This window comes from Mustela putorius, unplaced genomic scaffold, assembly GCF_011764305.1.
Source record: "Mustela putorius furo isolate JIRA1106 unplaced genomic scaffold, ASM1176430v1.1 tig00003909_pilon_pilon_pilon, whole genome shotgun sequence".
Classification (NCBI taxonomy): Eukaryota; Metazoa; Chordata; class Mammalia; order Carnivora; family Mustelidae; genus Mustela; species Mustela putorius.
The window spans coordinates 36,640,693-36,663,550 of NW_025422057.1; the positions used below are offsets into that span (position 1 = coordinate 36,640,693).

The following is a 22,858-nucleotide window of genomic DNA, read 5'->3' on the forward strand; positions in this document are numbered from 1 at the left end:
CTCTGTTTTCATCTTCACAAGGCCTTTTCACTCTGTCCATCAGATCTTTCCCATGTGTCTCATAAGGAAGCTTGTCACTGGATTTAGGGTCCACACAGATAACCCAAGATGTACTCTTCATCTCAGGATCCTTAACTCAAATCACATCTGCAAAGAGTCTTTTTGAGAATCAGGTAACATTCACGGGTCCTAAAAAGGAGGACCTGGACATACCTTTTGGGCCACCAGTTCAACCCATTACACACACTCCTGGAGGCTTTCCCAGCAACCAGGTAACTTCCTGTCCTTCCTTCCCCACTGTGGGCAGACATAAGGTCCAGCAAAGGCTTGCTTTTGTGTCAGAGCGATTAAGGATCGGTAGGGTTTTGCAACTTGGAGTTTGGAAGATATCTCCATGCTTCTATGGCTACTGACACGTGTTTAGTCCAGCTGAAAGCCCCTGGGGCTTCCCCTGAGGTGGTCATAGCATCTCTCACGCGGTTTTATTCTCTTTCAGATTGCTGACCTGCAGCTCCATAAACTGGATGAACTGGACTGTCTCATTCAGGGCCTGCTTTATGTCGACTCCGTTGGCTTCAATGGCAAGCCGGAATGTTACTATTTTGAAAACCCCACAAATCCTGAATTGTGTCAGAAAAAGCCGTACTGCCTTGACAACCCATACCCTATGTTGCTGGTGAACATGGGCTCAGGGGTCAGCATTCTCGCAGTGTACTCCAAGGACAACTATAAAAGAGTCACAGGGACCAGGTAAACATGGTTTCTACTAGGAGAACCTTTCTGTACCCAAACCCAGGCCTCTTCGTTGAAGACCAGTTGATACAAAGATTATTTGTATCTAACAGTTTTCCAAGAAAGATCTTATCCTTCTCGGCCAGCCAGAAAAGATTTATTGCATGATATGTTAAAATAGTAAGAGGGTAATATATGGAAAGGGTCATAAAACCTAGTCCTTAGCTTGCTGGAAACTGGTCAGGTTGAGGGAAGAAGGATCGCACACACCACAGCAAAAGGCAGTATATGGTTGAGTGCCAGATGAATGGTGGGGACAGGAAGAAAATAGGATCCAGAAGAAAGGATGCTTGGGATGGTCAGAGAGGGCCTCAGAAGAAAACTTCTTTTGGAATTTCCTTGGTGCCTAGCACAGGATGAATTGCTTGACATAATCCATCATTCCAATCAGTGAACCAAACTGGGTTTACCAAAAAATGTTTTTTACCCTCAGTTAGATGTTCCACCTGAATGCTGGAATGGTTGGCACGCCTCACCAGGCATTTCGGAGTGCTCCAGACAGGAAAAGAGCCTGTGAGGAAGGCCAGGCGGAGGGCCATGTTCTCCAGCCCACAGCCCCCAGGGGCAGATGTGCTCAGCTTCCTGTTAGTAGTGATTCGGCACTGGGCAAAGAATCTAGGGTCAGAAATCGTTGAGAAATCCTAGTGTGAACGTAACTTTCAAGTTTTTCTTACTTCCAAGTAAAGGCTTTGGTCTGAGACCCAAGAAGTCATTTTTGGAGGAGTAACTTTAGGAACGAGGGCTATGGGGCATGTGCTTTGGACATGATATGGAAACCATTGTTCTTAAAAACATGAAGACATCATGTAACTCCTCTGGGCCTCAGTGTCCTTGTTTGTGCCTTTAAGGGGGTTATTTCTTAGGTTCTTCGGGCATTTCCAGCACTGAAATTCTGCAGCACTGCTTGTCGTTTAGAAGGAGAGCACTGTTTTTCTCCTGTCTGTCCATGACCCGTAATGGGCCTGCATTAGTCAGTGACTCACCACCAGGGAAGGGAAGGTTGAGCCCCCCCAGGGGATTTTGGCAAAGTCTGGAGATGGGTTTTTTGGCCCTCACAATTGGAGATGGGATGCGGCCAGAATCTAGTGGCTAGAGGTCAGGGGTGCAGCTAAATATCCTACAGTGCACAGGGCAGCCCCCTAACAACAAAAGTACTGACCCTCAGAAGTCAAGAGAGTGTAGCTGATGAGAAACCCCAGCACATGCACACACAGGTGTGCACCCCCCCACACCCACGCACACAGTCGCACAATTCTGCCTGTGTTCAGAATAAAGGATGCTAATTGCCCCCAGGCATCCTTTTTCTCACTGAGCGTACAGACTCCGCTTCCTTGCTCGCCGAAGAGTCACAGCTGACCCATGGCTTCATGAGGACTGTCATGGACATCAAAGACAAATGACTATTGCACCTGAGCTGGTTTTACTTTAGAGGGCCATCTCCTCATAAAAGTACCCTTTTGAAGAAACCTCGGGCTTCCTCCTAGAAGGAGTCATTGAATTGAGAGAGCGAGTCCCGAGGCTAACAGGCTAACCACTGTCCTCGGTTAGAGGTATTTATCATCTCGTTGATTAATACTTAGCAAATCCATGAATCACCATCACAATTCTAGTTTCTCAAACTTGGAAGTTCTAGGAATCCGGATCATCTTCTTTAACAGCAGCTGATGAGCTCACTGTGGTGTTCAGCTTCTCTTACATGTGTAATCATGCTCCTGAATTCCAGTTATTGGTAAATGCCCACGAATGACCAGTGTTTGGCAATCCTCTGGAAGTTCAAGTTCCCCTGCGAGTGCTTTTCAACCAGTAGTTTTGGAAACGTGCTGCAGCAGACGGAAAGTTAATGAGGAGCCCTGGTGGGGGCCGTCACAGGCAAGGGAAGGGAAGAAAGCGTCAATTTGGTGGGCTGCAGCTCCTCCTGTCCAATCAGAGCTGTCATGCCAAAGGCATCTTTTGATTTAAGTTGCAAAACTGCTGGTAGAAACTATGACGGTGAGCAGCCGACATGAGTGTGTGGAACACACTTTGGGAATCACTGATCTAAGCAAAGGGCTTCAGCTTCAAGTTTGCTACTCTTAATGTGAACTGAGAGTTATAACTCCAAGGTGTTTGTTATTAGGCTATATGCCCTAGTTTCTCCTGGGACATTTTTATTTTTAGGGAGCCACATCATTATGGGAGATCGGTTCTCCTTTAAACATATGATTTTAAATGGTTTGTTTCGTGTTATGTGTGATTTTATTGCATCTTAAATTAGGGAGCTTGCTTTTTTTTTTTTTTTCCTACTGACGCTACTCCAAAGGTATTGTAGAAGCCAAAGGAAAAAGAGGACTCTGCAGCCGACCTTTTAGTAGCCATGTGCGATGATTAAAAGAGGAATGTAAAGAATTTTGAATCTTCAGTGAAAGGAGTAGCGCAGCACATCTCATTGTTTTGGAATCTATTTTAAGAGCACAAGCACTCAGTAATGGAAGGTTTCTTCTACTTTCCCCTAAAATCCCTCACTACTACGAGGTTGTTGGGCTTTCCAAACAATAATGATGCTTTTCAACCGCCGTCTCTGGCCATATGTTCTTGTCTCCGATTTGCTGAGGATCTTAACTGTGTCTGCTGCAACAAACAGAAGTAGCTAACTGATCGTGAGCGAGGGCACCACATTGATTAGCGGGTTGAGTTAGCGGGTTGAGGATAGGACTAAGGTGCTCTCCTACAGCTGTGCCTTCTTCCCTCGTGCCTGAAGTGTGCATGCTCGCTTTCCCCACGCAGCCCCAATGCCTTGTCCGCAGTCACCGCTCATCTTCCAGTCACACAAAGCACTTCGTTCTCACTCATACCAACATATCAGCTGATAAATTGCCTTCTTTCTAAGTCAGCCAATGTCTCCCATAGCCTATGCTTGGAGTAGGCTGTTGACTGCCTTGATGGATACGAATACCTAATGTTCAAAGAGACCTTATCAGTGTGGATGAAAGCAGCTAGAAGGGAGAGAAAAGACTTAAAAATATACAGAGACAAATCCCGAGGGCACGCAGATCAAAAATTGTTCCTATTAAAATACACGAGCTTTGTAGGGCAGCCTGAACCCAACAACATGCATGACATGCCATGTTAAATGAAAATAAAGATAAGCTTTCGTAGAGGAAATGCAAAATCTCGACGGTGACTGAGCTGTCAAGGTGGTGATGTCCATGAGGCTCTTGATCTCCTGGTATCTTGTGGTGGGTTCAGGTAGCTGCCACCAGTGGTGCCTGGCTACCGAATTCCCCACAAGGAGCTCTCTTTTCCATCGAGTGTGTATTTTTGTGACAATCACTACTTAAGAACTATGACGGTTTCACTTAGATGTCATTTAGAGAACTGTGTGCCTGTCTGCAGTCTGGCACCTTTTTTGCTAACGGTTATTGACAGTAAATACAATCTCCCCTAAGTTTGTTTCTTCAAATTCACATTCAAAATAACCTTCATCTCGACTTGGATTTTCCTCTCGGAAAGGAAAGCCAAGGGCTAGCAGCTCTTGGGATTGAGAACAAACTGATGTGAGCAACTGACTGTTCTGTGTACACTCGCCTGCACCTGCCTGTGGTAAACAGAGTGACACCCATGTCCGCGGCCATGCTGCCAGGAGGTCACTGGTGATAGCTTTACTCTCAGTCTCCTTTCCTTTCTGTGACATACCTGTGATATTCATACAAACGAAATTCACTCTCACCTACTGTAATTAGTTTCTAATTTTGTCTGGAAAGATGATTTTAGAGGAATTTTCCCCAAAGCGACTGAAAGCTTTTAAAACATAGCTGAACATTGAGTTACTATTTTTAACTGTTGAGTAGTGGGTAAAATATTAATAACCTTTTCCATAGTCTACCAGAAAAAAAAAAAAATCCAGCGTGTGAGCAATCAGTGGTTTCCTTTTAGAAATTTCTGAGAAGGTTCAATGAGATGATGTCTGCTAGAGGATCAAGGTCAACATAAAAGATGCAGCCTCTGGACTGTCTGCTCCTAGCAGCCCTAGGTCAGTCTGGCTCTGCATTGTGAACTTCATGTACACGTGGTTTCTTTCTCCAGGTATTTGTATTTGGCTACTTTTTATTTTTTTTTTAATAGCAGTCATTTCTCTGGTTATTTGCTGCTTTCAGGCCACCAAATAAGATCTTGATTTGGCCCCATTTTATAGATGAGGAGACTGAATGAGGTACTTAGGTTAGCAGCTAGCAGAAGGTCTCACAACGGAAATCAGTGAGAGTCTTTCTCTGGTTTGTTCTTAAATTGAGGGGAAAGTTTTCCTTAATGTTCCTTTTTGGCCTCTGCCCTTTTTTAAAAAAGCCAATCTACCCTAAGACTGTGTTGCACCCTACACTTTGATTCAAGTGCCCCTTTGTTTTTTTTCCTCCTGCTTTTATGAACCTATATTAGTGATCTTGATGTAGTTGGGGACTTGGATGGGCATATCATAAAGTAAAATTTAAAAATAAACCTTATTGTTCCTTCCAGTCTTGGAGGTGGAACATTCCTAGGCCTATGTTGCTTGCTGACTGGTTGTGAGACCTTTGAAGAAGCTCTGGAAATGGCAGCTAAAGGCGACAGCACCAATGTTGATAAGCTGGTGAAGGACATTTACGGAGGAGACTATGAACGATTTGGCCTTCAAGGATCCGCTGTAGCATCAAGGTAGAGACAAAGTAGCTAGGAGCAGTAGTGTGTGAACAAGGCAACCTCTCCACCCTGGCCATTCACTTAGTTATTTTTAAAATGTCAACCCACCAGCCTGGTGCAAGTATCTGTGATTACTGGAGCTCAGACTTGATCTCCCGCCCTTGACAAAACTTTGAAATGTTCAGCCCCTGATGCTTGTGCATCAAGCAAAATAGGGCAGCTTTGAAAGAAGGTTCTGGAAAACTGCAACCGTTTCCCCTGTTCCATTCTTGTCAATATATCTAGAGAGCATTAAAAAATTTTTTTGTTCCCATTAATAGCCATGCTACTTTGCCCCTATTAAAAAAAAAGGGCAGCCAACCATCCATACCGTAATCCTGTCTGCTTGTGATACATGGTAGCCAAATCAGGTCATTTAAATTTTAAGAATTATTCATAAAGTTTTCCACAGTACTTTGGTGGAAGCCTGGGCCTGCCTGAGGATGATTTTGAATACTCTCGCTAATATTTCCAACATAGCTTTGGCAACATGATGAGTAAGGAAAAGCGAGATTCCATCAGCAAGGAAGACCTCGCCCGAGCCACACTGGTCACCATCACCAACAACATTGGCTCCATTGCTCGGATGTGTGCATTGAATGAGGTAAGGCCTTAATCCAGAGGAAGCCTTGTATCATTCATATACATCTTTAGCAGTGCAAAACTGTTGACCCTTGCAAAATGATAGATCCTTGGGAAACCTACTCTTTGTCCTAGTCACAAATTGTAGAACATGAGGGGTGTATTTGGGGGAATGGAGAGGAATACACATCTTATTTTTAAGTTGGCACTAGATAATAAATGATAAGCCATTTGACCCAGGGTCCAGGTAAAATCACAGCCCGTACCATAACCTCTCTGACCATCATTATTACTACCCACCTACCGAAGTGTGAGGAAAAGTTTGGTGCACCCTTGCAAATCATTGCAGGTAAGACGTTCTGCTCGCAATATTCGATATTCTCTCTGCTTTCAGCTTCTTTACAGTGTTGCCTTGTGGCATGGAGTTCAAGCAGCATTGTACAGGGCTATCAAAGCATGGAGAGCTTGCTACGGCCGAGGCCACGCAGAGCCCAGGCACAAGAAGGGGTGGAGCTGGGGACAAGCAAAGCTTTGGGAACAGGTTTTGAAACACTGCAGAATTCCTCTGGGAAGCTAGAACTCTTTTCTGTAACCCAAGACATGTAAAGTACAACAGCTCTCACTGAGTTGTGTTAGGAAGACAAGAAAGGGGTTAGAACAGGCAACGGGTAACAGAAGGATTAAAGAATCATAGTCACCACAGCAATAGTTTTTTAAAAATGTAATTTTAATAGAAGTACAGAACACCGTCATATCCCAAGTATGTAGACAGCTTGGATTTTCACACACACGCCTGTATAGCCACCACTCAGTCAAGAGATAGAACATTACAGGTACTGCAGAAACCACCTCCTGGACCCTCCTGGTCGAGCATTCGGGGTTCAAACAGGGCAAGAGGTGATCTTGATGCTGGGTGGTGCCACTCCTGCCTTGGAGCCCTGGGGTTCTGAGAGAAACGTGCTCCTTTACATCGAGTAGAATATGTCTCTGATCTGTGGCTCAGGGTCACAGCTCTGTTAATGCCCCATGTGGGATGGAGTTCAAATGCAAGGCTGAAATGCAAAGGAAGAATGTATCCCAGACATGTGCCTTTCAAAGTCCACATAGGTCCCAGGACTCATTTTAACAGAGAGTTTATTTTTTGACGTTAACCTTTAAAGGGAGTTTTTCCAAATAGCCAAACAAGGCCTGACCAGTATGTGTGTGGTGGGCTGTCCTCCTGCACTATCAAAGGCCAATGAGCCTGAACGTCCACTGCCCCACAAAGTGGTAGATACCCTTTCCCCTGCTTTCCACAGACCTTGAGTGAGCCAGCAGGAGGCCTTTTTACAATAATTCTATTCACTTTGGGGAAAGAGTGACAGATTTTATTTTTCACTTTTGATTTAAACTTCAATACCATTTGTTGTTGGAGTATAGCAAAATGGCAGTTTGAAAGTATGGCCAGTGAGAGGAATCACAGATCACCCTGGGCAAGGGCTTCACGGGCGGGCATCCCGCCCGCACGGGCTCCCTGTGGGTGCATCCAGAAATGGTGGCTGTGTTTCCTGTGAGAGTCAAAAACGCAAGCTTCAGCCATTGCTGAGGGCACTGGACTTAACAGTGCCTTGAACTCAGCTGTTTTATAGAGGGACACCACATTTACCGACTCTGCTGTGATTATTGGAATCCTGTAAAATGCTTCTCCACCAACACTGAATTTTTTTTTTCACATTTTTTAGTAGAAAATACAAACAGTTAATACAGAGTTCTAAAGGATGAAGGATGTACAGGAAGGTGGGTAACTGTTTGTACCTGTTCTGCAATGTTAGCCTTACTGGAGATAGCCATTGTTTTTCACTTTTGGTGTCTTACTCTCTGTTGTCTGCAAGATAGCAGACACAGCCTTCGAAAGGCAGCAAACTCTCTATATATCACATTCTTGCTTTTTAACAATAATATTAGGAGATACAGTTACATGTCATACAATTCACCTTCATACTATTTTATGTGTTGCTTTGGTTGTATATCAACCTTTTATTATGAAAATTGGTAAACATACATAAAGGAGCAGAATGGCATAAAGAACCTCCTTACAGCCATTATCAACTCAATAGTTAGCAAAACTGTGCCACACATGCTTTATCTGTTTTCTTCTTCCTTCTCCCTCTGTTCCTCTCTCCTCCTCCTCCTCTTCCTCTCTCTTTTACAACATAATTTGAAAACAAATCCAGAGGTTGTATCAGTCTACCTTATGTATTTCAATATGTACTTCTAGAAACATTACCTCATGGTTTTTTTACATAATATATGTGAGTGTTAATATCTTCCTTACTTTGATGTTATTTTTTTTTTTAAGATTTTTATTTATTTATTTGACAGGCAGAGATTACAAGTAGGCTGAGAGGCAGGAAGAGAGAGAGAGAGAGGAGGAAGCAGGCTCCCTGCTGAGCAGAGAGCCCAATGCGGGGCTCGATCCCAGGACCCTGGGATCATGACCCGAGCCGAAGGCAGAGGCTTTAACCCACTGAGCCACCCAGGCGCCCCTGATGTTATTTTTTAAAAAAGAATTCTCCTGTGGTTTCCTCTAGTCTGTCTGTCTTCTTATTCTCTCTTTTTTTCTCCTCCTATATATTTGACTCACCTGGAATTTATTTGAAGTAAGGAGTGTTCATCAGCTTTTTATTGATATTCTATTCCCTCTGGGTGTTGCCATTCTATTCCTTCTGGCTCATTACCAGAGTAATGCAAGACTGGGGGTTTGAGCAAGTCCTACTCTGGACTCACTTGTTTTAGGGGAAAAGAGAGAACTCCTAAATTTAATTAAATTTGTCTTTAATCTGACTTACTCTGAGTCTTGTCACAGTTCAGTCTGGGCAGTTTGTAGCTACTCTTCTTCTTTGTGGAAACTTATTAAAACCACCTCCCATTCCTCTTCCCATAAAAGATATTCACAGTAGTTAATGAGCTCATCAATTTACACTGTCAAAACTTGAGACAGTTAAAAGACTATATTCCTAGATCCCGATGACCCAATGAATAGAATGCCATCTTCTGGGACTCTCTTCCTTTGCCATAAGTGACCATAGCAACTGGCTCTGTGAGTGGGTGGCTGGTGACAGCCCCTGTGTGGTAGACAGGATGAGCTCAGTGTTAAGTGTATATGCAGAATGCAAGTCCATATCCATGTCAACAAAAGTATAGGTGTATTTTTCATTATGATATTTCAACCCACACATTGACCAAACAGGATGGTACACCATATATCCCAAGGATAGAGACTGGGAACTGTTTCTTTTTGTATTCTCATATTTGGCATAGAGCAAATTGAGCAAACTGGTTAGATGAATAGCCCAAGCCATGGCCATTTTATTTATGGGTTGGTAATAATAATATTTTATAGTTGAAACTTTGGGGGAATTAAAGGGAATGCAAAGGCAAATTTAGCTGAACTTGAACTCCAGTTACAGTTTTATATTATGTGTGTTAGTAGCTGCATTTCATATCAGGCCTAAGTCAGTCTGATGTAACACCTGCCAATAAGCCCAGTAGAAGTCTCTAGCTCGCCCAACCAGAATCTCACCCTTTTGTTCTTGTGGAATGCACTATGAGGTTTGTTTGACTTCATACTGGAAATGCTGAAATAATTTCACTGAACAAGTTGACTCTGCAAAGTCCTAGGAAGACAGTGAAGTATGGAACATTGAGTCTTTACTAAATACTATTTTTATACCATTATTTAGTTGTTCTTTAATTTTTTTTCCCAGAATATTGACAGAGTTGTGTTTGTTGGGAACTTTCTCAGAATCAATATGGTCTCCATGAAGCTGCTAGCATATGCAATGGATTTTTGGTCCAAAGGACAGCTAAAAGCTCTGTTTTTGGAACATGAGGTAGGTCAAGTCTGCATGGACTTAGTTTTCCTATGTGGAGTGTATTTGGTGTCATCTAACTTTCGAGAGAGTCCCTCAGTTTTAAAATTGGTCAAGTAGAAAGAGTTGTCATTTAAACTTTGCATTTATACAAAAGATAAAGAAAAACTATATACAAAATGGAAGCTTTCTTCTTCAGCAATTAGGACTGGTAGCTGGTTAATTAAAAAAAAATCAGCTGAAATGGGTAATCATTAAAAAACTTTCTAACCATTTTATTTTAACATAAAACATATAAATGTTCATTCACTTACCAATTTCTTTGATGTAGGACTAAGGCCCATTTTTGACCAGGGGTTCTGCTATTACCCTTTTTTTTCAAAATCCACAACTATTATATGCCTCCTTTGATTTCTGATTTATTTCTTTAAAATGGATCAAGAAGTTAAAGATACCTATGAAGCACTGTGGTTACATAATCCTAGATTTTCCCCTTAACCTTTCATTTGTGGTATCCACCTAAGTAAAGAGTAATGGTTTGTGACCGCCTTTTTCAGTCTTTTTTGAGAATTTAACTGGATTTTCAAAGAAATGACCGATTTATTTTGTACTCTTTTTACTGGTTTAGGTGGTATATAATTAACTTAGATTATGACATTAATGTAAAACTGTCATAAGCAAATCAGAGGATAAACACAGCTGACTCTTGGCAAGCAGATGACTCCACTGGTGAGAACAGAAGTGCTGCAGCTACTAAGAGCAGCCTGGTGGCCCAGAGAGCTGATGTCCTTAGACATTAGCAGTCTCTCTGCAGAAGATACGGACATCAGTTACTTGAGAGAGCCCCTTCTATCCAGTTTCTAACAATCCTATAAATCAGGTTTCCAAGAGTAAGTGGGGACCTTCCTCTCTTTTCCCTACCTTCTGTGCCACCTTCTTTAAAATCAGTACTGTAGAAAGCAATTGTTTCATTATCACGGGATGGAGGAGGAGGGTTGGTATGTAATCCCTGGAGTTTACTGTAGTAGAAAAGACTGTGAGAGAACAGATACCACAAACTTGTAATGAATAACTACTCTGGCATTTTTCTCATCTTCAAACCAAATTATTTATCTGAAAAGCTGCCCATGTATTTTTAAGTTATTTAGAGTTTCCTAAGCCCATATTTTATTTTCTTAAAGCAGATAAAGCAGTAGGAACTTAAATACTAAATAGTTAAGGCCCAGTGATAGAACTTAATACTTAAACATAATACTAAAGAAAGCCTGATTTTTTTTTTTTTTTTAAGCAGGCTTAAAGCATTGAGTGATAGAACTTTTGGGGGGTGAGGGGAATGGAGTCCCAGAATTTTCAACCCCTCCCCCAACCAGAGCACCTCCCTTTTTATCTACTTACTTATCATTTCCACATAAGATTTTGTTTGAAAAATGAAAAAAGCACCTCAGCTTTAAAGAAGCAATTGAAATGAAAAAAGAAAACCACTGTTCCAGTTCAGCTAGAGTTGCCATATTTAGTGATTTAAAAAAACAGGACACAGTTATTTTATCTGGCATTTATCTATATTTTATCTGGCAACCCTAAGTCCAGATTCTCTTCAACTAAGGCAAAAAACAAACTCAGGGAGCCATCAGGAATTAAAAGCCATCCACAGGGTCCCATGGGGAGTTAGTTGGTGGTAAAGTACAGAGTGAGATCCCACATTTGGGGGAAACTCACTTCTGTAGGTGAAAACACAATCACATTAGCTCGTACAAACCTAGTCACTGTGGACCGTGGCTTGACTTTGCGTATAACTCAGCCTTTATGGCCAATGAAAGTGGAGCATTTTTATAGCCCCTTGTAAAGTTCTCTCAGACGAGGCTCTGCGTTCTTAAATTCACTCTGCCATAGGAAGGCCTTCCCGGAGGATACCTCAGACAGAGAACTTTTGGAAGGCACTGGGGCAGCAGTTTTCCTGCCCTGCCACAGGAGCCCTCACTCCTGTTGTCTCATTCATTCAACTAACAGGATGGAGAAGTTGTCAGCCAAGCAGATAAGACAGTGTCTATTGACTGACAAGGAGTCCTTAGACAATGACTCTACCTCTACATCTTTGTTTTAGTCTTTGTAACATGGGGTGATAATATTTGTCTCATAAGGTTATTATGCAGATTAAATAAGTAAATTCATGTGAAGTGCTTAGAACAATTGTTAGGATCTAATGAGGCCTCAATAAATGTTAGCTGGCAGCAGCCAAAGCAGAGATACTGTCACAGAACTGCAGGGCCTGGCACGCTGCCACCCATTTGGGTTAGTGACCCCTTAAGTCAGGCAACAGGAGTGGAGTCTCAGACCTTTCAGAAACCAAGTTCTCCAAAAAAATTTTATTTTTTGGTTCCTTTCACTTCCACAGAAACATGGGCTCTTATTTTACAGATGAGCATAGGGCAGCTCTGGTTAATTAAAATTGTTGCCTTTCCAAGCTCTGCTGAGGGGCGCTTAAGAGTTCTTACCTGTGACCTACAACTTTGAAGTCTGACGGGTTCGGGGTTGAGCCCTGGCACAAGTGTGTGACCGGGAATGGGAAATTCACTTTATTACCTTCCATTTCTCATCAGCAAAATGGGAGTCATAGTATGAATTTTGCCCTGGCACAGGTTAAAATGCAGTCATGTAATTCTAACAACAACAGCCCTCATGTAGTCCGACTAGGTGCCAGATGTTTCCCTTAGCGCTTTATTTACATCGGTTAACGTAGTTAAGATAGAAAAACAGGTGTATCTAATAAATATTATGACTTATTCTATGGTGCATGGTCAAGTTTAGGTTTTAAGGGGGCAGCAGGCTTTTAGGGGGCAGCATTCCTAGAAGTATTCAACACAGTAGGCATTTAGCTGTTTAGGGATCATCAGGGGCGCATTGCTCTTGTAGGGTTATTTCGGAGCTGTTGGGGCGCTGCTGGAACTGTTCAAGATGACTGATGACCAGTAGTGATGACCGGTGGGTGGAAGAGCCTTCTGGGAGAACAGAGAACTCAGAGCTACTGCCGGAGGAGGGAGATGCCGCGCTGTGGGACGGAAGCCAAGCCATTACGGCGGACAAACCTGCTGGATTTGTAAATAATTTAAAATCCTTCTAGCTGATCTTTTACTCTTGGGTTTTGAGCTGATGATTCAAAATGGGTAATACAAGAGTTTTTTCTGTATACGGTATTTTTTAAAAAAAAACAACATTTGTGCAGCGAGGCCAAACCTACGAATTTTATGCATTAATCTTGAAAAGTTGAATGATGTATAAGAAGGACCCGAAATGTAAGTGCTGTTTATTTTTCTTCTGGGGTTTACTGATCAGTGTGGTAATTTTAACTTCATTTAGTAATGACTCTAGGAGATTCTACCTTTACTTATATTCTTCATGACGTTTCATGATCTGCTGTTGGTTTCAAATGAAACTACAAATCTGGCATGTTTTACTGTGAACACGATTTTGTTTGTTTGTTTATATACCTTTTCTCGTCTTGTTTTTTTTTTTTTCCCCTGTTGGAATGTCTTATGGAGAAAGAAAGTCCTTCCCCCTGTTTCTGTCCTCAAATGACTCCCTCTCCTCCTCAATACCTTCCTTTAACCCAGTTGTTCCTATCAATCAAGGTGCTGCCCAACTCCATACGAAGTTAAGCACGAGATCGAAAGCTCTCGAAAGTGCCCTTGCTGAGAAAACTCTGAAAGTGTTCACGAATTTTATGAGTCAGGCAAAAGTTGAAAATGACACGCAATTTTGTCTTAACCCTTATGAATATGCAATGTTTTGTTGGATTTATTTTCTGTTAGGTTATAGTACATTGAAATGTTTCTCTGATGAAATGTCCTCGCTCATGCCCAGCCTATGAATGGCAGCAAATCCTTATGCAGGACTTTGGAACTTCCCGGGTAAAGTCTCCCAGTAGATTAACTGTTCACATTGGGAGATGAGGGAGAAGTCACAGGTTGAGGTGTCAGGTAATAATACCTATTTGTTTTGTACACGTATGTACATAGGAGCTTTGTAACAAGGCATCTTAAATAATAACATTTTTTCATTTGAAATATTTCAAACTGAAAACTGTATTTCAATCCCAGTTTCTAATATTTAAAAAAAATCATGATACTGATCTATCTATACTTATTTTTTTCTTCTTTTTCGAAAGATGTCATTGGAACTGATGGGTAACTTTCAAATGAGAGTCTTGTACAAATCCTGAAACGCATGAGGTCTAATGATTTAGAACTGAGTAATCTTTTGAATTGAGCATATTGTTGAAAGGGATTTTTGAAGGCAGTGCAATTCCTCCATGATGAATCTTTCCTTTTCTGCCTCCTGAGCACCATCTTTAATTGCCATATCTTCAAGTCCTGAAGAACTTGATGTTAATTGAAGTTCTCACTTGTCTGGTTGAAATAAAGCCTGTTTCTGTTGTGATGTTTTTAGTGTATATGTTATTTTCATTTCTTAATCTTCATGTCCATATTACCTGCTTTTGTACCATAAAATGAATGTGTTGTATTTTTGCTACACTACATTTCATAATTTGAGGCTTTCACATAAGGTTATCTTCAGTTGAAGCTGTAACTCTATGCATTGATTTTTTTTTTCAATAGCTTTATTGTTCTTATACAACTGACTCATTGCCAATATGTCATTACTATATTTGGTAATTCAAAAAATTTTTCAAAATTTGGTCATCGCAAGTACATTTTATTAACTTCCACCTGGCTTAAGAAAATTCAAGCAGCTAAGATGTTCTTGAAAAAAGAGAAGTGTAAAAATGTACATATGATCTACATTAGTGCCTTTTTGACTCTTCCCTTCTATCAGTCCCATTCTCCTCTGTCAGGGAATAGTAGACCTTAGATATGGTTCTGCAAAAGGAATCAGGGCAAGTTAATGTAATTATATAATATTTTAATTACCTGGAACCACTTGATCTTTCATTGCAAATGTGTAAGACATTGGTTTAGCTGAGAAAATCAATTCCACTACACAAATATCAGTAAATGTTGGCTCCATACAGCAGGGCTTTTTTTTTTTTTTTGTAATGAGAAACGTGTATCCTGAGGAATTTTACATTCACTTGAATCATAGAGACTTTCCTTTGGCTCACCATTAAGAAGGAACTTGACGAGACTAAAGAATTTTTATATTGCACTGTGTGAATTCAAGATGGTCAGGTAGTCCAGAGTATGGCTTTTAATTGTGAGACAGTTTCAGTATGGCTCTTGCTTAGTCCTTGCCTAGCTGTGTGGACAACAATCTAACCCTCTCTCTAAACCTTAGCTTCCTTATTCATAAAATAGGACAAACAGTTTTCGCCTCCATAGTTAAAGAGCCTAGCACAAAGGCTGTCAAACAGTAAATGGTAGCTACTGGGAAAAGGAAAACAGATGTTTTAAACTAATGTGAAATCAGTGGTGTCTACCCTTCTAGAATGTAGGGAACCTATTTCAGCATAGATACAGATCTCACTGTGCCAGTACATGTCCACAGCTCTGTGTGCACAATTCCAAAATTCCAAACTCTTAAAATGTATCCTGACAGTCACTTGACGGAAAAAGCTGACTTGAGCATTATTTATCAATCTCTGTAGGACTCTTAGCATGTTTTGGTGCAAAACTTCTAATGTGTTTGATTACAGGGTACTGCCCCAGGCTCTAGTGAGGGCTGTACTATGGAGTGGACAATTCTGAATTTTGAAAGACATCTGGTCCCAAGAATTTTAGATAAAGGGAATTGTAGCGATATGTTGTATTCTACAGTTTAGGTAATATATGTGGGTTCAGAGTCCCTTTTTTGGGAACTCTTGTTACAGGTAATTTATGCTTGACATCATCTGTTCATACAAAGAATAAGAAGTAACTTTGTGCCAGGAAGGAGCTGAGGAATTTCCAAGAGGAATTGGCTGTAACCCCTGCCATTCAGCAAGGAAGACCGGTCTCAAACCAGTTCACATTGTAAAATATCACAGGTGTCATTCGTTCATTCACCAATATGTACAGCAGTGAACAAAACAAAGACCCATCCTCACAGAGCTTACATTCTAGAAGGAAGACATATAATCACTAAGTAGATCGTGCTAGATCAGTACTACAAGGAGAAAATGAGGTAGGGTAAGGGCTGGAAAGGAGGTAGTTGTATTTAGAAAGTGGAAGGGAAGAGATTCTTCTTTGGTAGAGTGGTTAAAGACAACTTCTCCTACAAGGGGAGATGTTCGAGCCGTCAGATGAAGTTGGGAATGTACCGTATAAATCCCTGGGAGATCATTTTTTACTCCTGGCAAATGAGAATGAAGGTTGTGAAGAACTGCCAGTATTCCAGCGTGTGTGGAGTAAATAATGGGAAGAGCGACCGGAAATGTAGTTTGGGGAGCCACGGTAGGCCAGGCCCGATATGAAGGCTGTACGTGAGAGTAGAAGCTGCTCCTGAAGGGGGAATTGGTCACTTCTCCTGGAGGAGAGGGTTCGAGAAGTGTCCATAGAGTCTTAACCAATGAGTAGAAACCACTGAGTGGGCCTGGAGAGGAGGGCTTCACAAGCAGAGAGAGCAAGGTGAGAGGGGCATTGAGAGATGAAACAGGGGTCAGATTATTCAGGGATTTAGAAGCTGTTTGCTTCTGTTGGAGCCTTGTTTAGGGAGAGAGAAACCAGATATTGGGAGAGAGGAAACTAGCCAGATTATGGAAGGACTCATATTCCATGATAAAGATTCTGGTGTTTTCTGTAGTCGGGGCAGAGCCCTCAAAGAGTTTCAGGTAAAGTGAAACTAGAATTCATCTGGCTTCAAAGTGGTAATAGAACAAAATGTCCTACTGAGGTAAACGAGTAGACCAATTATTGTGCTTTTGAATGCATAACACCATTTTTATGATCATGTTTACTTTAGTTCCTCTATTGTGCCCAACCTCATGCAGTAGCTGCTTAGTGAACCACATTTCTCTGTAACGAGGAGGGTTATATAAGGTCTTGAGAATTTTCCCACAGGACCAAGGCTGCTAATAGCTACAACCCTGCTATGATTCTGTTTAGTGACTACGGAGATTTCAACATCCGTGATTACCATTAACTCTGTTCCTTGCAAGAATCGTTTGGAGAGAAGGCTCTTTTTCTCCCAGTGATCAGATGACCCCAAATTTGTGAGCAAAACTGAATTAACCCACAGTTTCTACTGGGTCTACCAGATGCTCGTGATTCATTCTTCATGGATTTAATTTTGACTGAATGCCTGTGATCTGGGAGGCACTGATTGGGTAACCTTCTGGAGACATTCAGTTGTAGGACACCACGGTCCCTCCTTTCATCAGGCTTCCATTCTCATGAGGGAGGTAGACTTCAAGCATGCAAGCCAACAAATAAACAGGAAAATAGCGGTTAGTGGTCAATGCCGCAAAGGGAAGAAAAACAGGGTGATGTGGCGGAGAGGAAGGCAAAGGATTTCCTTAGGAAGCTGGGCACAAGATACAAATATGAAATCATGGCCTCAGCATTTGAGGAATGACCCTCAGGTGCTTCTTGCTTTTATTTATTACTACCTCCTCAATGAAAATGAAAGATGTTATTGGGAAAGAGTTTGAGAGCTAATTCATTTTATTTTACTTAGAATATTTAATTTAGTTCCCATATGAATTTAAAACCATATGTTACATGAAATAATAGATTAATCTAATAATGCCCTCTTTGTACTACTCACTCATTTTATGAAACAATATTATTTAGGCTGTTCACTTGAATCTTTATTGTCATTGCCTTTGTCCTGGCCAGGGTCATTTCGTGGTTTCCAGAGCACACCAAGTTTGACACACAGCACTTTTTGAATCTACTTACGATATTGACGCTAGACTTTTTTTTTTTTTTTTTAACCAAGCCAGAAGCTCCTATTCTCACAATGACCTCACTTACTTGTTTCTATTTTCCAAAAGGTGTTATATTGGTGATGCCACAGTGTAACCATTTATGTAGTGCCTTTTATGGTCAACTTTAAAAGGTTAGTTTATAAGTATTCATCACTTGCAATACAAAAATAAAAGAAAATTTGTATGAAAACTCTTTGCCTCTTTTTATGCTCACTCCATCAGGTAAACACCAAGCATTCCAAATTGGAATTAATTGAGGTGATTTCAGTTAATTTTGTCACCAAATAATTCTCAACCAGTCTACAGTTAGAATTCATCTTCTTACATTTAAGTATTTTTTTTTAATTTTAGGAAGTTTTATATGCATATAATCTAAAGTTTAAAAGTTCCAGAAGACTATGAAAAGACTGCAGTACCCATGTTTTCTTTTTCTCCCTCTCTTTCTCTTTATACTTTATTCATGACAAATGGTGCTTTCTCAGGGGTAAAGGCAAAGCCAAGGGCAGGAAAAGGGTCTACTTGGACATGTCAGACCACCAAGGTTGTAGCTAAGACTCATAGCCACAGAGATAGTCCTAGTTGGAGGATTTTGGAGAGGGGTATGCTCAGCATTCCAACCAATGATGCCTGGTTGTATTTTTTATCAGGAATTCATTTTTCAACATTGGCTGCTGGTCTGTCTTGTTTTATTTCACTATTCTAAGCATAGCAGCTTCCCAGAGAAAGGGAAGGGTGATAAAGGGAAAGATTTGAGTAGCTGTATGTCTAAAAATATTTTTATTCTATGCTCCTACTCAATTGATAGTTTGGCAAAATAAAGAATTTTAGGTTAGATATTTTCCTTCAGGATTTTTGAAGGCATAACCCTATTATTGCCAAGCATCCAGCATTGCTGTGAGAAACACTATCATTTTGGCTCCTGATCTTCCTATGTGACTATTTTTCCTCTCTTTTCTAGAAGCTTTTAGAAAATTTTCAACTTCTGGTTTCAGCCCTAACATGTAAAGAGCTTACAATTCATTACTCCCATCCTTATCAGTAAAAAGCTGGGGTACCTGGGTGGCTCAGTTGGTTAAGCATCTGCCTTAGGCTCAGGTTGTGTTTCTGCGGTGCTGGGGTCAAGCCCTGCATCGGGCTCCCTGCTCATGGTGGCAGGGGGGTGGGGGGTGTCTGCTTCTCCTTCTCCCTCTGCCCCTCCTCCCTGCTCATGGCTCTCTCTTTTTTTCTGACAAAAAAATTAATAAAATCTTTAAAAAAGAAGGGGGGGAACTAAACAAACTGAAAATCAATAACTTTTCTTGGATCTATCAGAGAATCAAGGACACAGAGCAAACTGCCACACTGAAATTTGAAGAGACAAGAAATAACAGAAAATCACAGCTGAAATCAATTTACCTACCACCCATAAACTGGTGGGACACTTAATGGCAATTTTGACAAACGTGGAGGCTGACTAACATAAGAGTGAGAAATTCCCGGGTACCCACGGTCTTAGGGAGGGTCTCCACACTTTCAGGGGTTGTACCTCTAAGAACGCCATCCAGTTCTTGTGGTGGAGAGCCAAGAAAAATTCTCCTGTGTCTCTGGCAGGCGGGAAAGTAAAAGAAACCATTTTGAAATACGTCTAGAGTGCTCTGCATGAAAAAGGGCTGTTTTCCAGGAGACAGGAGTTTATCAGAGACTTATCTCACCCCAGGGAGGAAGGAAGTTACCTAATGTCAGCCTCCTGCTGCATCCTTATCTCAACCAAGGCTTGGGGAGGGGTTGCTGGGGAAGAGGAGTTCTCCCTCCCTTTCTGAGGAAACGGGAATGCTGGCAAACACTTGAGATCACAGCCCAGGGACACAGGCCCCACTGAAAGGAAGACTGAGATTTCTTCTTCAGATTATGGATGCTTCCCCCATATCCTACTGATGAAGTTCTAGAACCTAGGTGAGGTTTGGTGGGCTGAGGTCCGGAGCCGATGACCAAGAAAGAATTCTTGAGACATCTTTGGTGCAAAATGGTGGTTTATTAAAGCACGGGGACAGGACCCGTGGGCAGGAAGAGCTGCTGCCCGGAGTTGTGAGGGATGGCAGGTTATGTACCCTGCTGTTGGGGGAAGGTGAGGGGAAGGGAGGTTTCAGTGGAGTTTTCATATGCTAAAGAGGGCCTACAAGGTGCCAGGATGTTCCAGGCCTGCCGGAGGCCTTGCCCTTGCTGCTGGATCAATGTTGTCTTTAGACCAGCCATTAACATTAAGATCTTTGGGAGACTTTTTGGTGGGGTGTCACAATCCTGCTATCAATCGTCTTTGTTAGTGAGATTTAGAACATTTGTAAGCCAAGGGAGACTCCTGTCTAGCAGGATTGTGAGCTCTGCAAGTTAACTATTTGCTTATTGTTCATGGCAGTCAGGGCTGCCTGAGGGATGCTATACTTATGGAGGGGAAAGGGTGAAGAGGGGGTGCAAGGCACCAGCTCCTGCTTTGTCCTCAGCCAGCCTCCTGCTCCCTCATCACTACCACCACATCACCACAGCTTCAGTGTAATAATAGTGGATTGCAGCTGAAAGAGAGCTGTAAGGTGCAGATTCTATTTAATAAGAACTTATTAGGAAAACTCAAAGATAATGGAGAGTTAAAAACAAGGCCACAAGAGGAATTTGAAGCTTCTGGTACCTACAGCTACAGCAAACATTAAATGCAGCCCAACTCCTAGCCAGAGTCACATAAACCTCACACCAATAAGCTGTCTTACCTCAGTTTCCATTACATAATGCATCCCATGTAGCTTTCTGTAAAAGATTATATGACCTGCTGAGAGGCAAGGAAAAAAATAGTCTGACGAGACCAACTGCATCAGGCACCAATAGGACATAGATTTTGGAATTCCCAATCAAGGAATTTAACATAAATATGATTAATACGTTAAGGACTTTAATGGAAAAAGAAAAATAACTGATTGGCAATGTAAACAGAGAGATGGAAAAATCTAATGAGGAATCAAAAGGAAATCCTAGGAATTAAAAATGTTGCAACAGAAATGAAGGATGCCTTTGATAGGCTCATCAGCAGACCAAACATGGTCTAAGGAAAGAATCAGTGAGCTTGAAGATATGTCAATAAAAACTTATAAACAGAAATTCAAACAGAAAACATAATGAGAAAGTTAGCACAGAATACCCAAGACCTGTGGCACATTTCAAACCGTGTAACATACATATACTTAGAATGCCAGAAGAGAAGACAGAATGGAGCCAAAGAAATATTTGAAGTTATAACAGTTGAGAATTTTCCAAAATTAATGACAGATACCAAACCACAGATCCAGGAAGCTTCATAATCTAAGCAGGATAAAGACCAAAAATCTATACCTGGGTAAATCCTTTCAAACTGCAGAAAATCAAAGAGAAAACTTTGAAAGAAGGAGGGAGTCGGGGGGACTGTACATGTCAGGGAACAATGCTAGGACCTACAGTGGACCTCTCAAAGACCAAACAAGTGGTAAGAGAATAGGTTAAAAATATTTTAACTACTGAAAGAAACTTCACCATATCACCAGTATTCTGAAAATCTGTAATGATAGGCCTTAGTGTGAACGTATTTTCATTGACTCAACTGGTTCCATAATGGGTTCCTTCAAACTAGAAATTTGTATCCTTCGCCCCTGAAAAAATTTTTTAATATTATTTCTTTTGTAATTCCATCCCCTCTTTGATCTCTCTTTCAGGAACTACTCCTGTTTGGATGTTGGACTTCCTATACTGGTTGTCTAGTTTTCCTATTGTTTTTCTTCTGTTTTTCACCTTCATCTTTTTGCTTCATTTCAACTTTATTTTCCAGCTCTTCTATGGAGAAGAGCTACTATTTCTACCATCAGGCTGGAGTTCGCAAGAGCTCTTTTCATGTCTTTTTGTAGCCTGTATTTTATTTTTCAAAATATAACATTGTCTTTTAAATTTTTACATCTTTGAATAATCACTCCTCCAAGTTGCTTTTTCCTGTATTTTGGTCTCTTTCTTTGATTTCAGAGGCTTTCCCTAGATGTCTTGTGATCCTCCACTGTGTGACCAGAAGTTGATTGAGACTTTTTTTTTTTTTTGAAGATTTTATTTATTTGACAGACCGAAATCACAAGTAGGCAAACAGGCAGGCAGAGAGACAGAGGAGGAAGCCGGCTCCCTGCTGAGCAGAGAGCCCGATGCAGGACTCCATCCCAGGATCATGATCTGAGCCAAAGGCAGAGGCTTTAACCCTCTGAGTCACCCAGGCACCTGAAACTTTAAGTAAGGGGTAGAAATTGTTGATTGGACTTTACTGTAATTTGATCTGGCTCAGTCATTTCTTTAGAGAGCCTCCCTGTCAATATCTTTGGATCTTTTCTCTGGGATTGGTGATATCCTCCAGAGAAGTTGCTTCCCAGGTACTCTCTGAAGTGTAAGCTTGACTGCAGCATTCTGGGAATGGGGCGGAGGGAGGAATCTGAATGGTCAGAATCAGAGACAATGAGGTACTCTGGAGCCACCTGCTGTATGCGTTTAGGCAAGCTAACTTCTCTGTGATTCACTTTCCTCAACTGTTAAATGCAAACAAAACTTGTTAGGAGGATTAAACCTGTTAATATATGTGAAATGTTGTAGTGAGCTGGAAGATATGTCAATAAAATCCCCATTAGGGGATGGATCCTTAAAAATAGTTGTCCTCTCAGAGTCTCTTACAAGACTTCCTGAAAATTACCTCATAAGAATTTAGGCAAAGAACTATTATCAAGTGAGAAAAAAATTTTATAATTAAAAATAAAATAACATAGCCCTAAATTATATGGGGCAAAAATGGGTAGAACTGAAGAGAGGAATAGAAAATTCAACAACAGGTGGAGATTTCAATATCCCTCCTCGCAAAGCACATAGAACAATTAGTCAGAAGATCAACAAGAAAATATAAGACCCAAACAACGCTATATACCAAGCAGACTTAACAGACATCTATAAAACACTAGCAGAACACAGGAAGACCCTATAAGACAGCTGCAGAATGCACCTTCTCCTTCAGAGCACGTGGAGTCATCTCCAGGATGGACCACATGCTTAGGACATTCAACCAGCC

The 22,858-nt window shown here is 41.3% G+C and overlaps 1 protein-coding gene across 11 annotated transcripts in view; it reads left to right on the plus strand.

Moving 5' to 3' along the window:
* Positions 1 to 14,348, plus strand: part of PANK1 (pantothenate kinase 1) — a 109,528-nt gene extending 95,180 nt beyond the window's left edge. For 10 of the 11 annotated variants that reach the window (XM_013054754.2, XM_013054755.2, XM_045068466.1 and 7 more), the window contains 5 exons: positions 497 to 750; positions 5,281 to 5,457; positions 5,962 to 6,085; positions 9,810 to 9,935; positions 12,825 to 14,348. In XM_013054754.2, coding sequence (XP_012910208.1) covers positions 497 to 750; positions 5,281 to 5,457; positions 5,962 to 6,085; positions 9,810 to 9,935; positions 12,825 to 12,884 — 741 coding nt within the window. In that variant the 3' untranslated portion in view covers positions 12,885 to 14,348. The remainder of the gene's footprint in view (positions 1 to 496; positions 751 to 5,280; positions 5,458 to 5,961; positions 6,086 to 9,809; positions 9,936 to 12,824) is intronic. The other variant, XM_004749686.3, reaches the window with a different exon arrangement.
* The last annotated feature ends 8,510 nt before the right edge of the window (positions 14,349 to 22,858 follow it).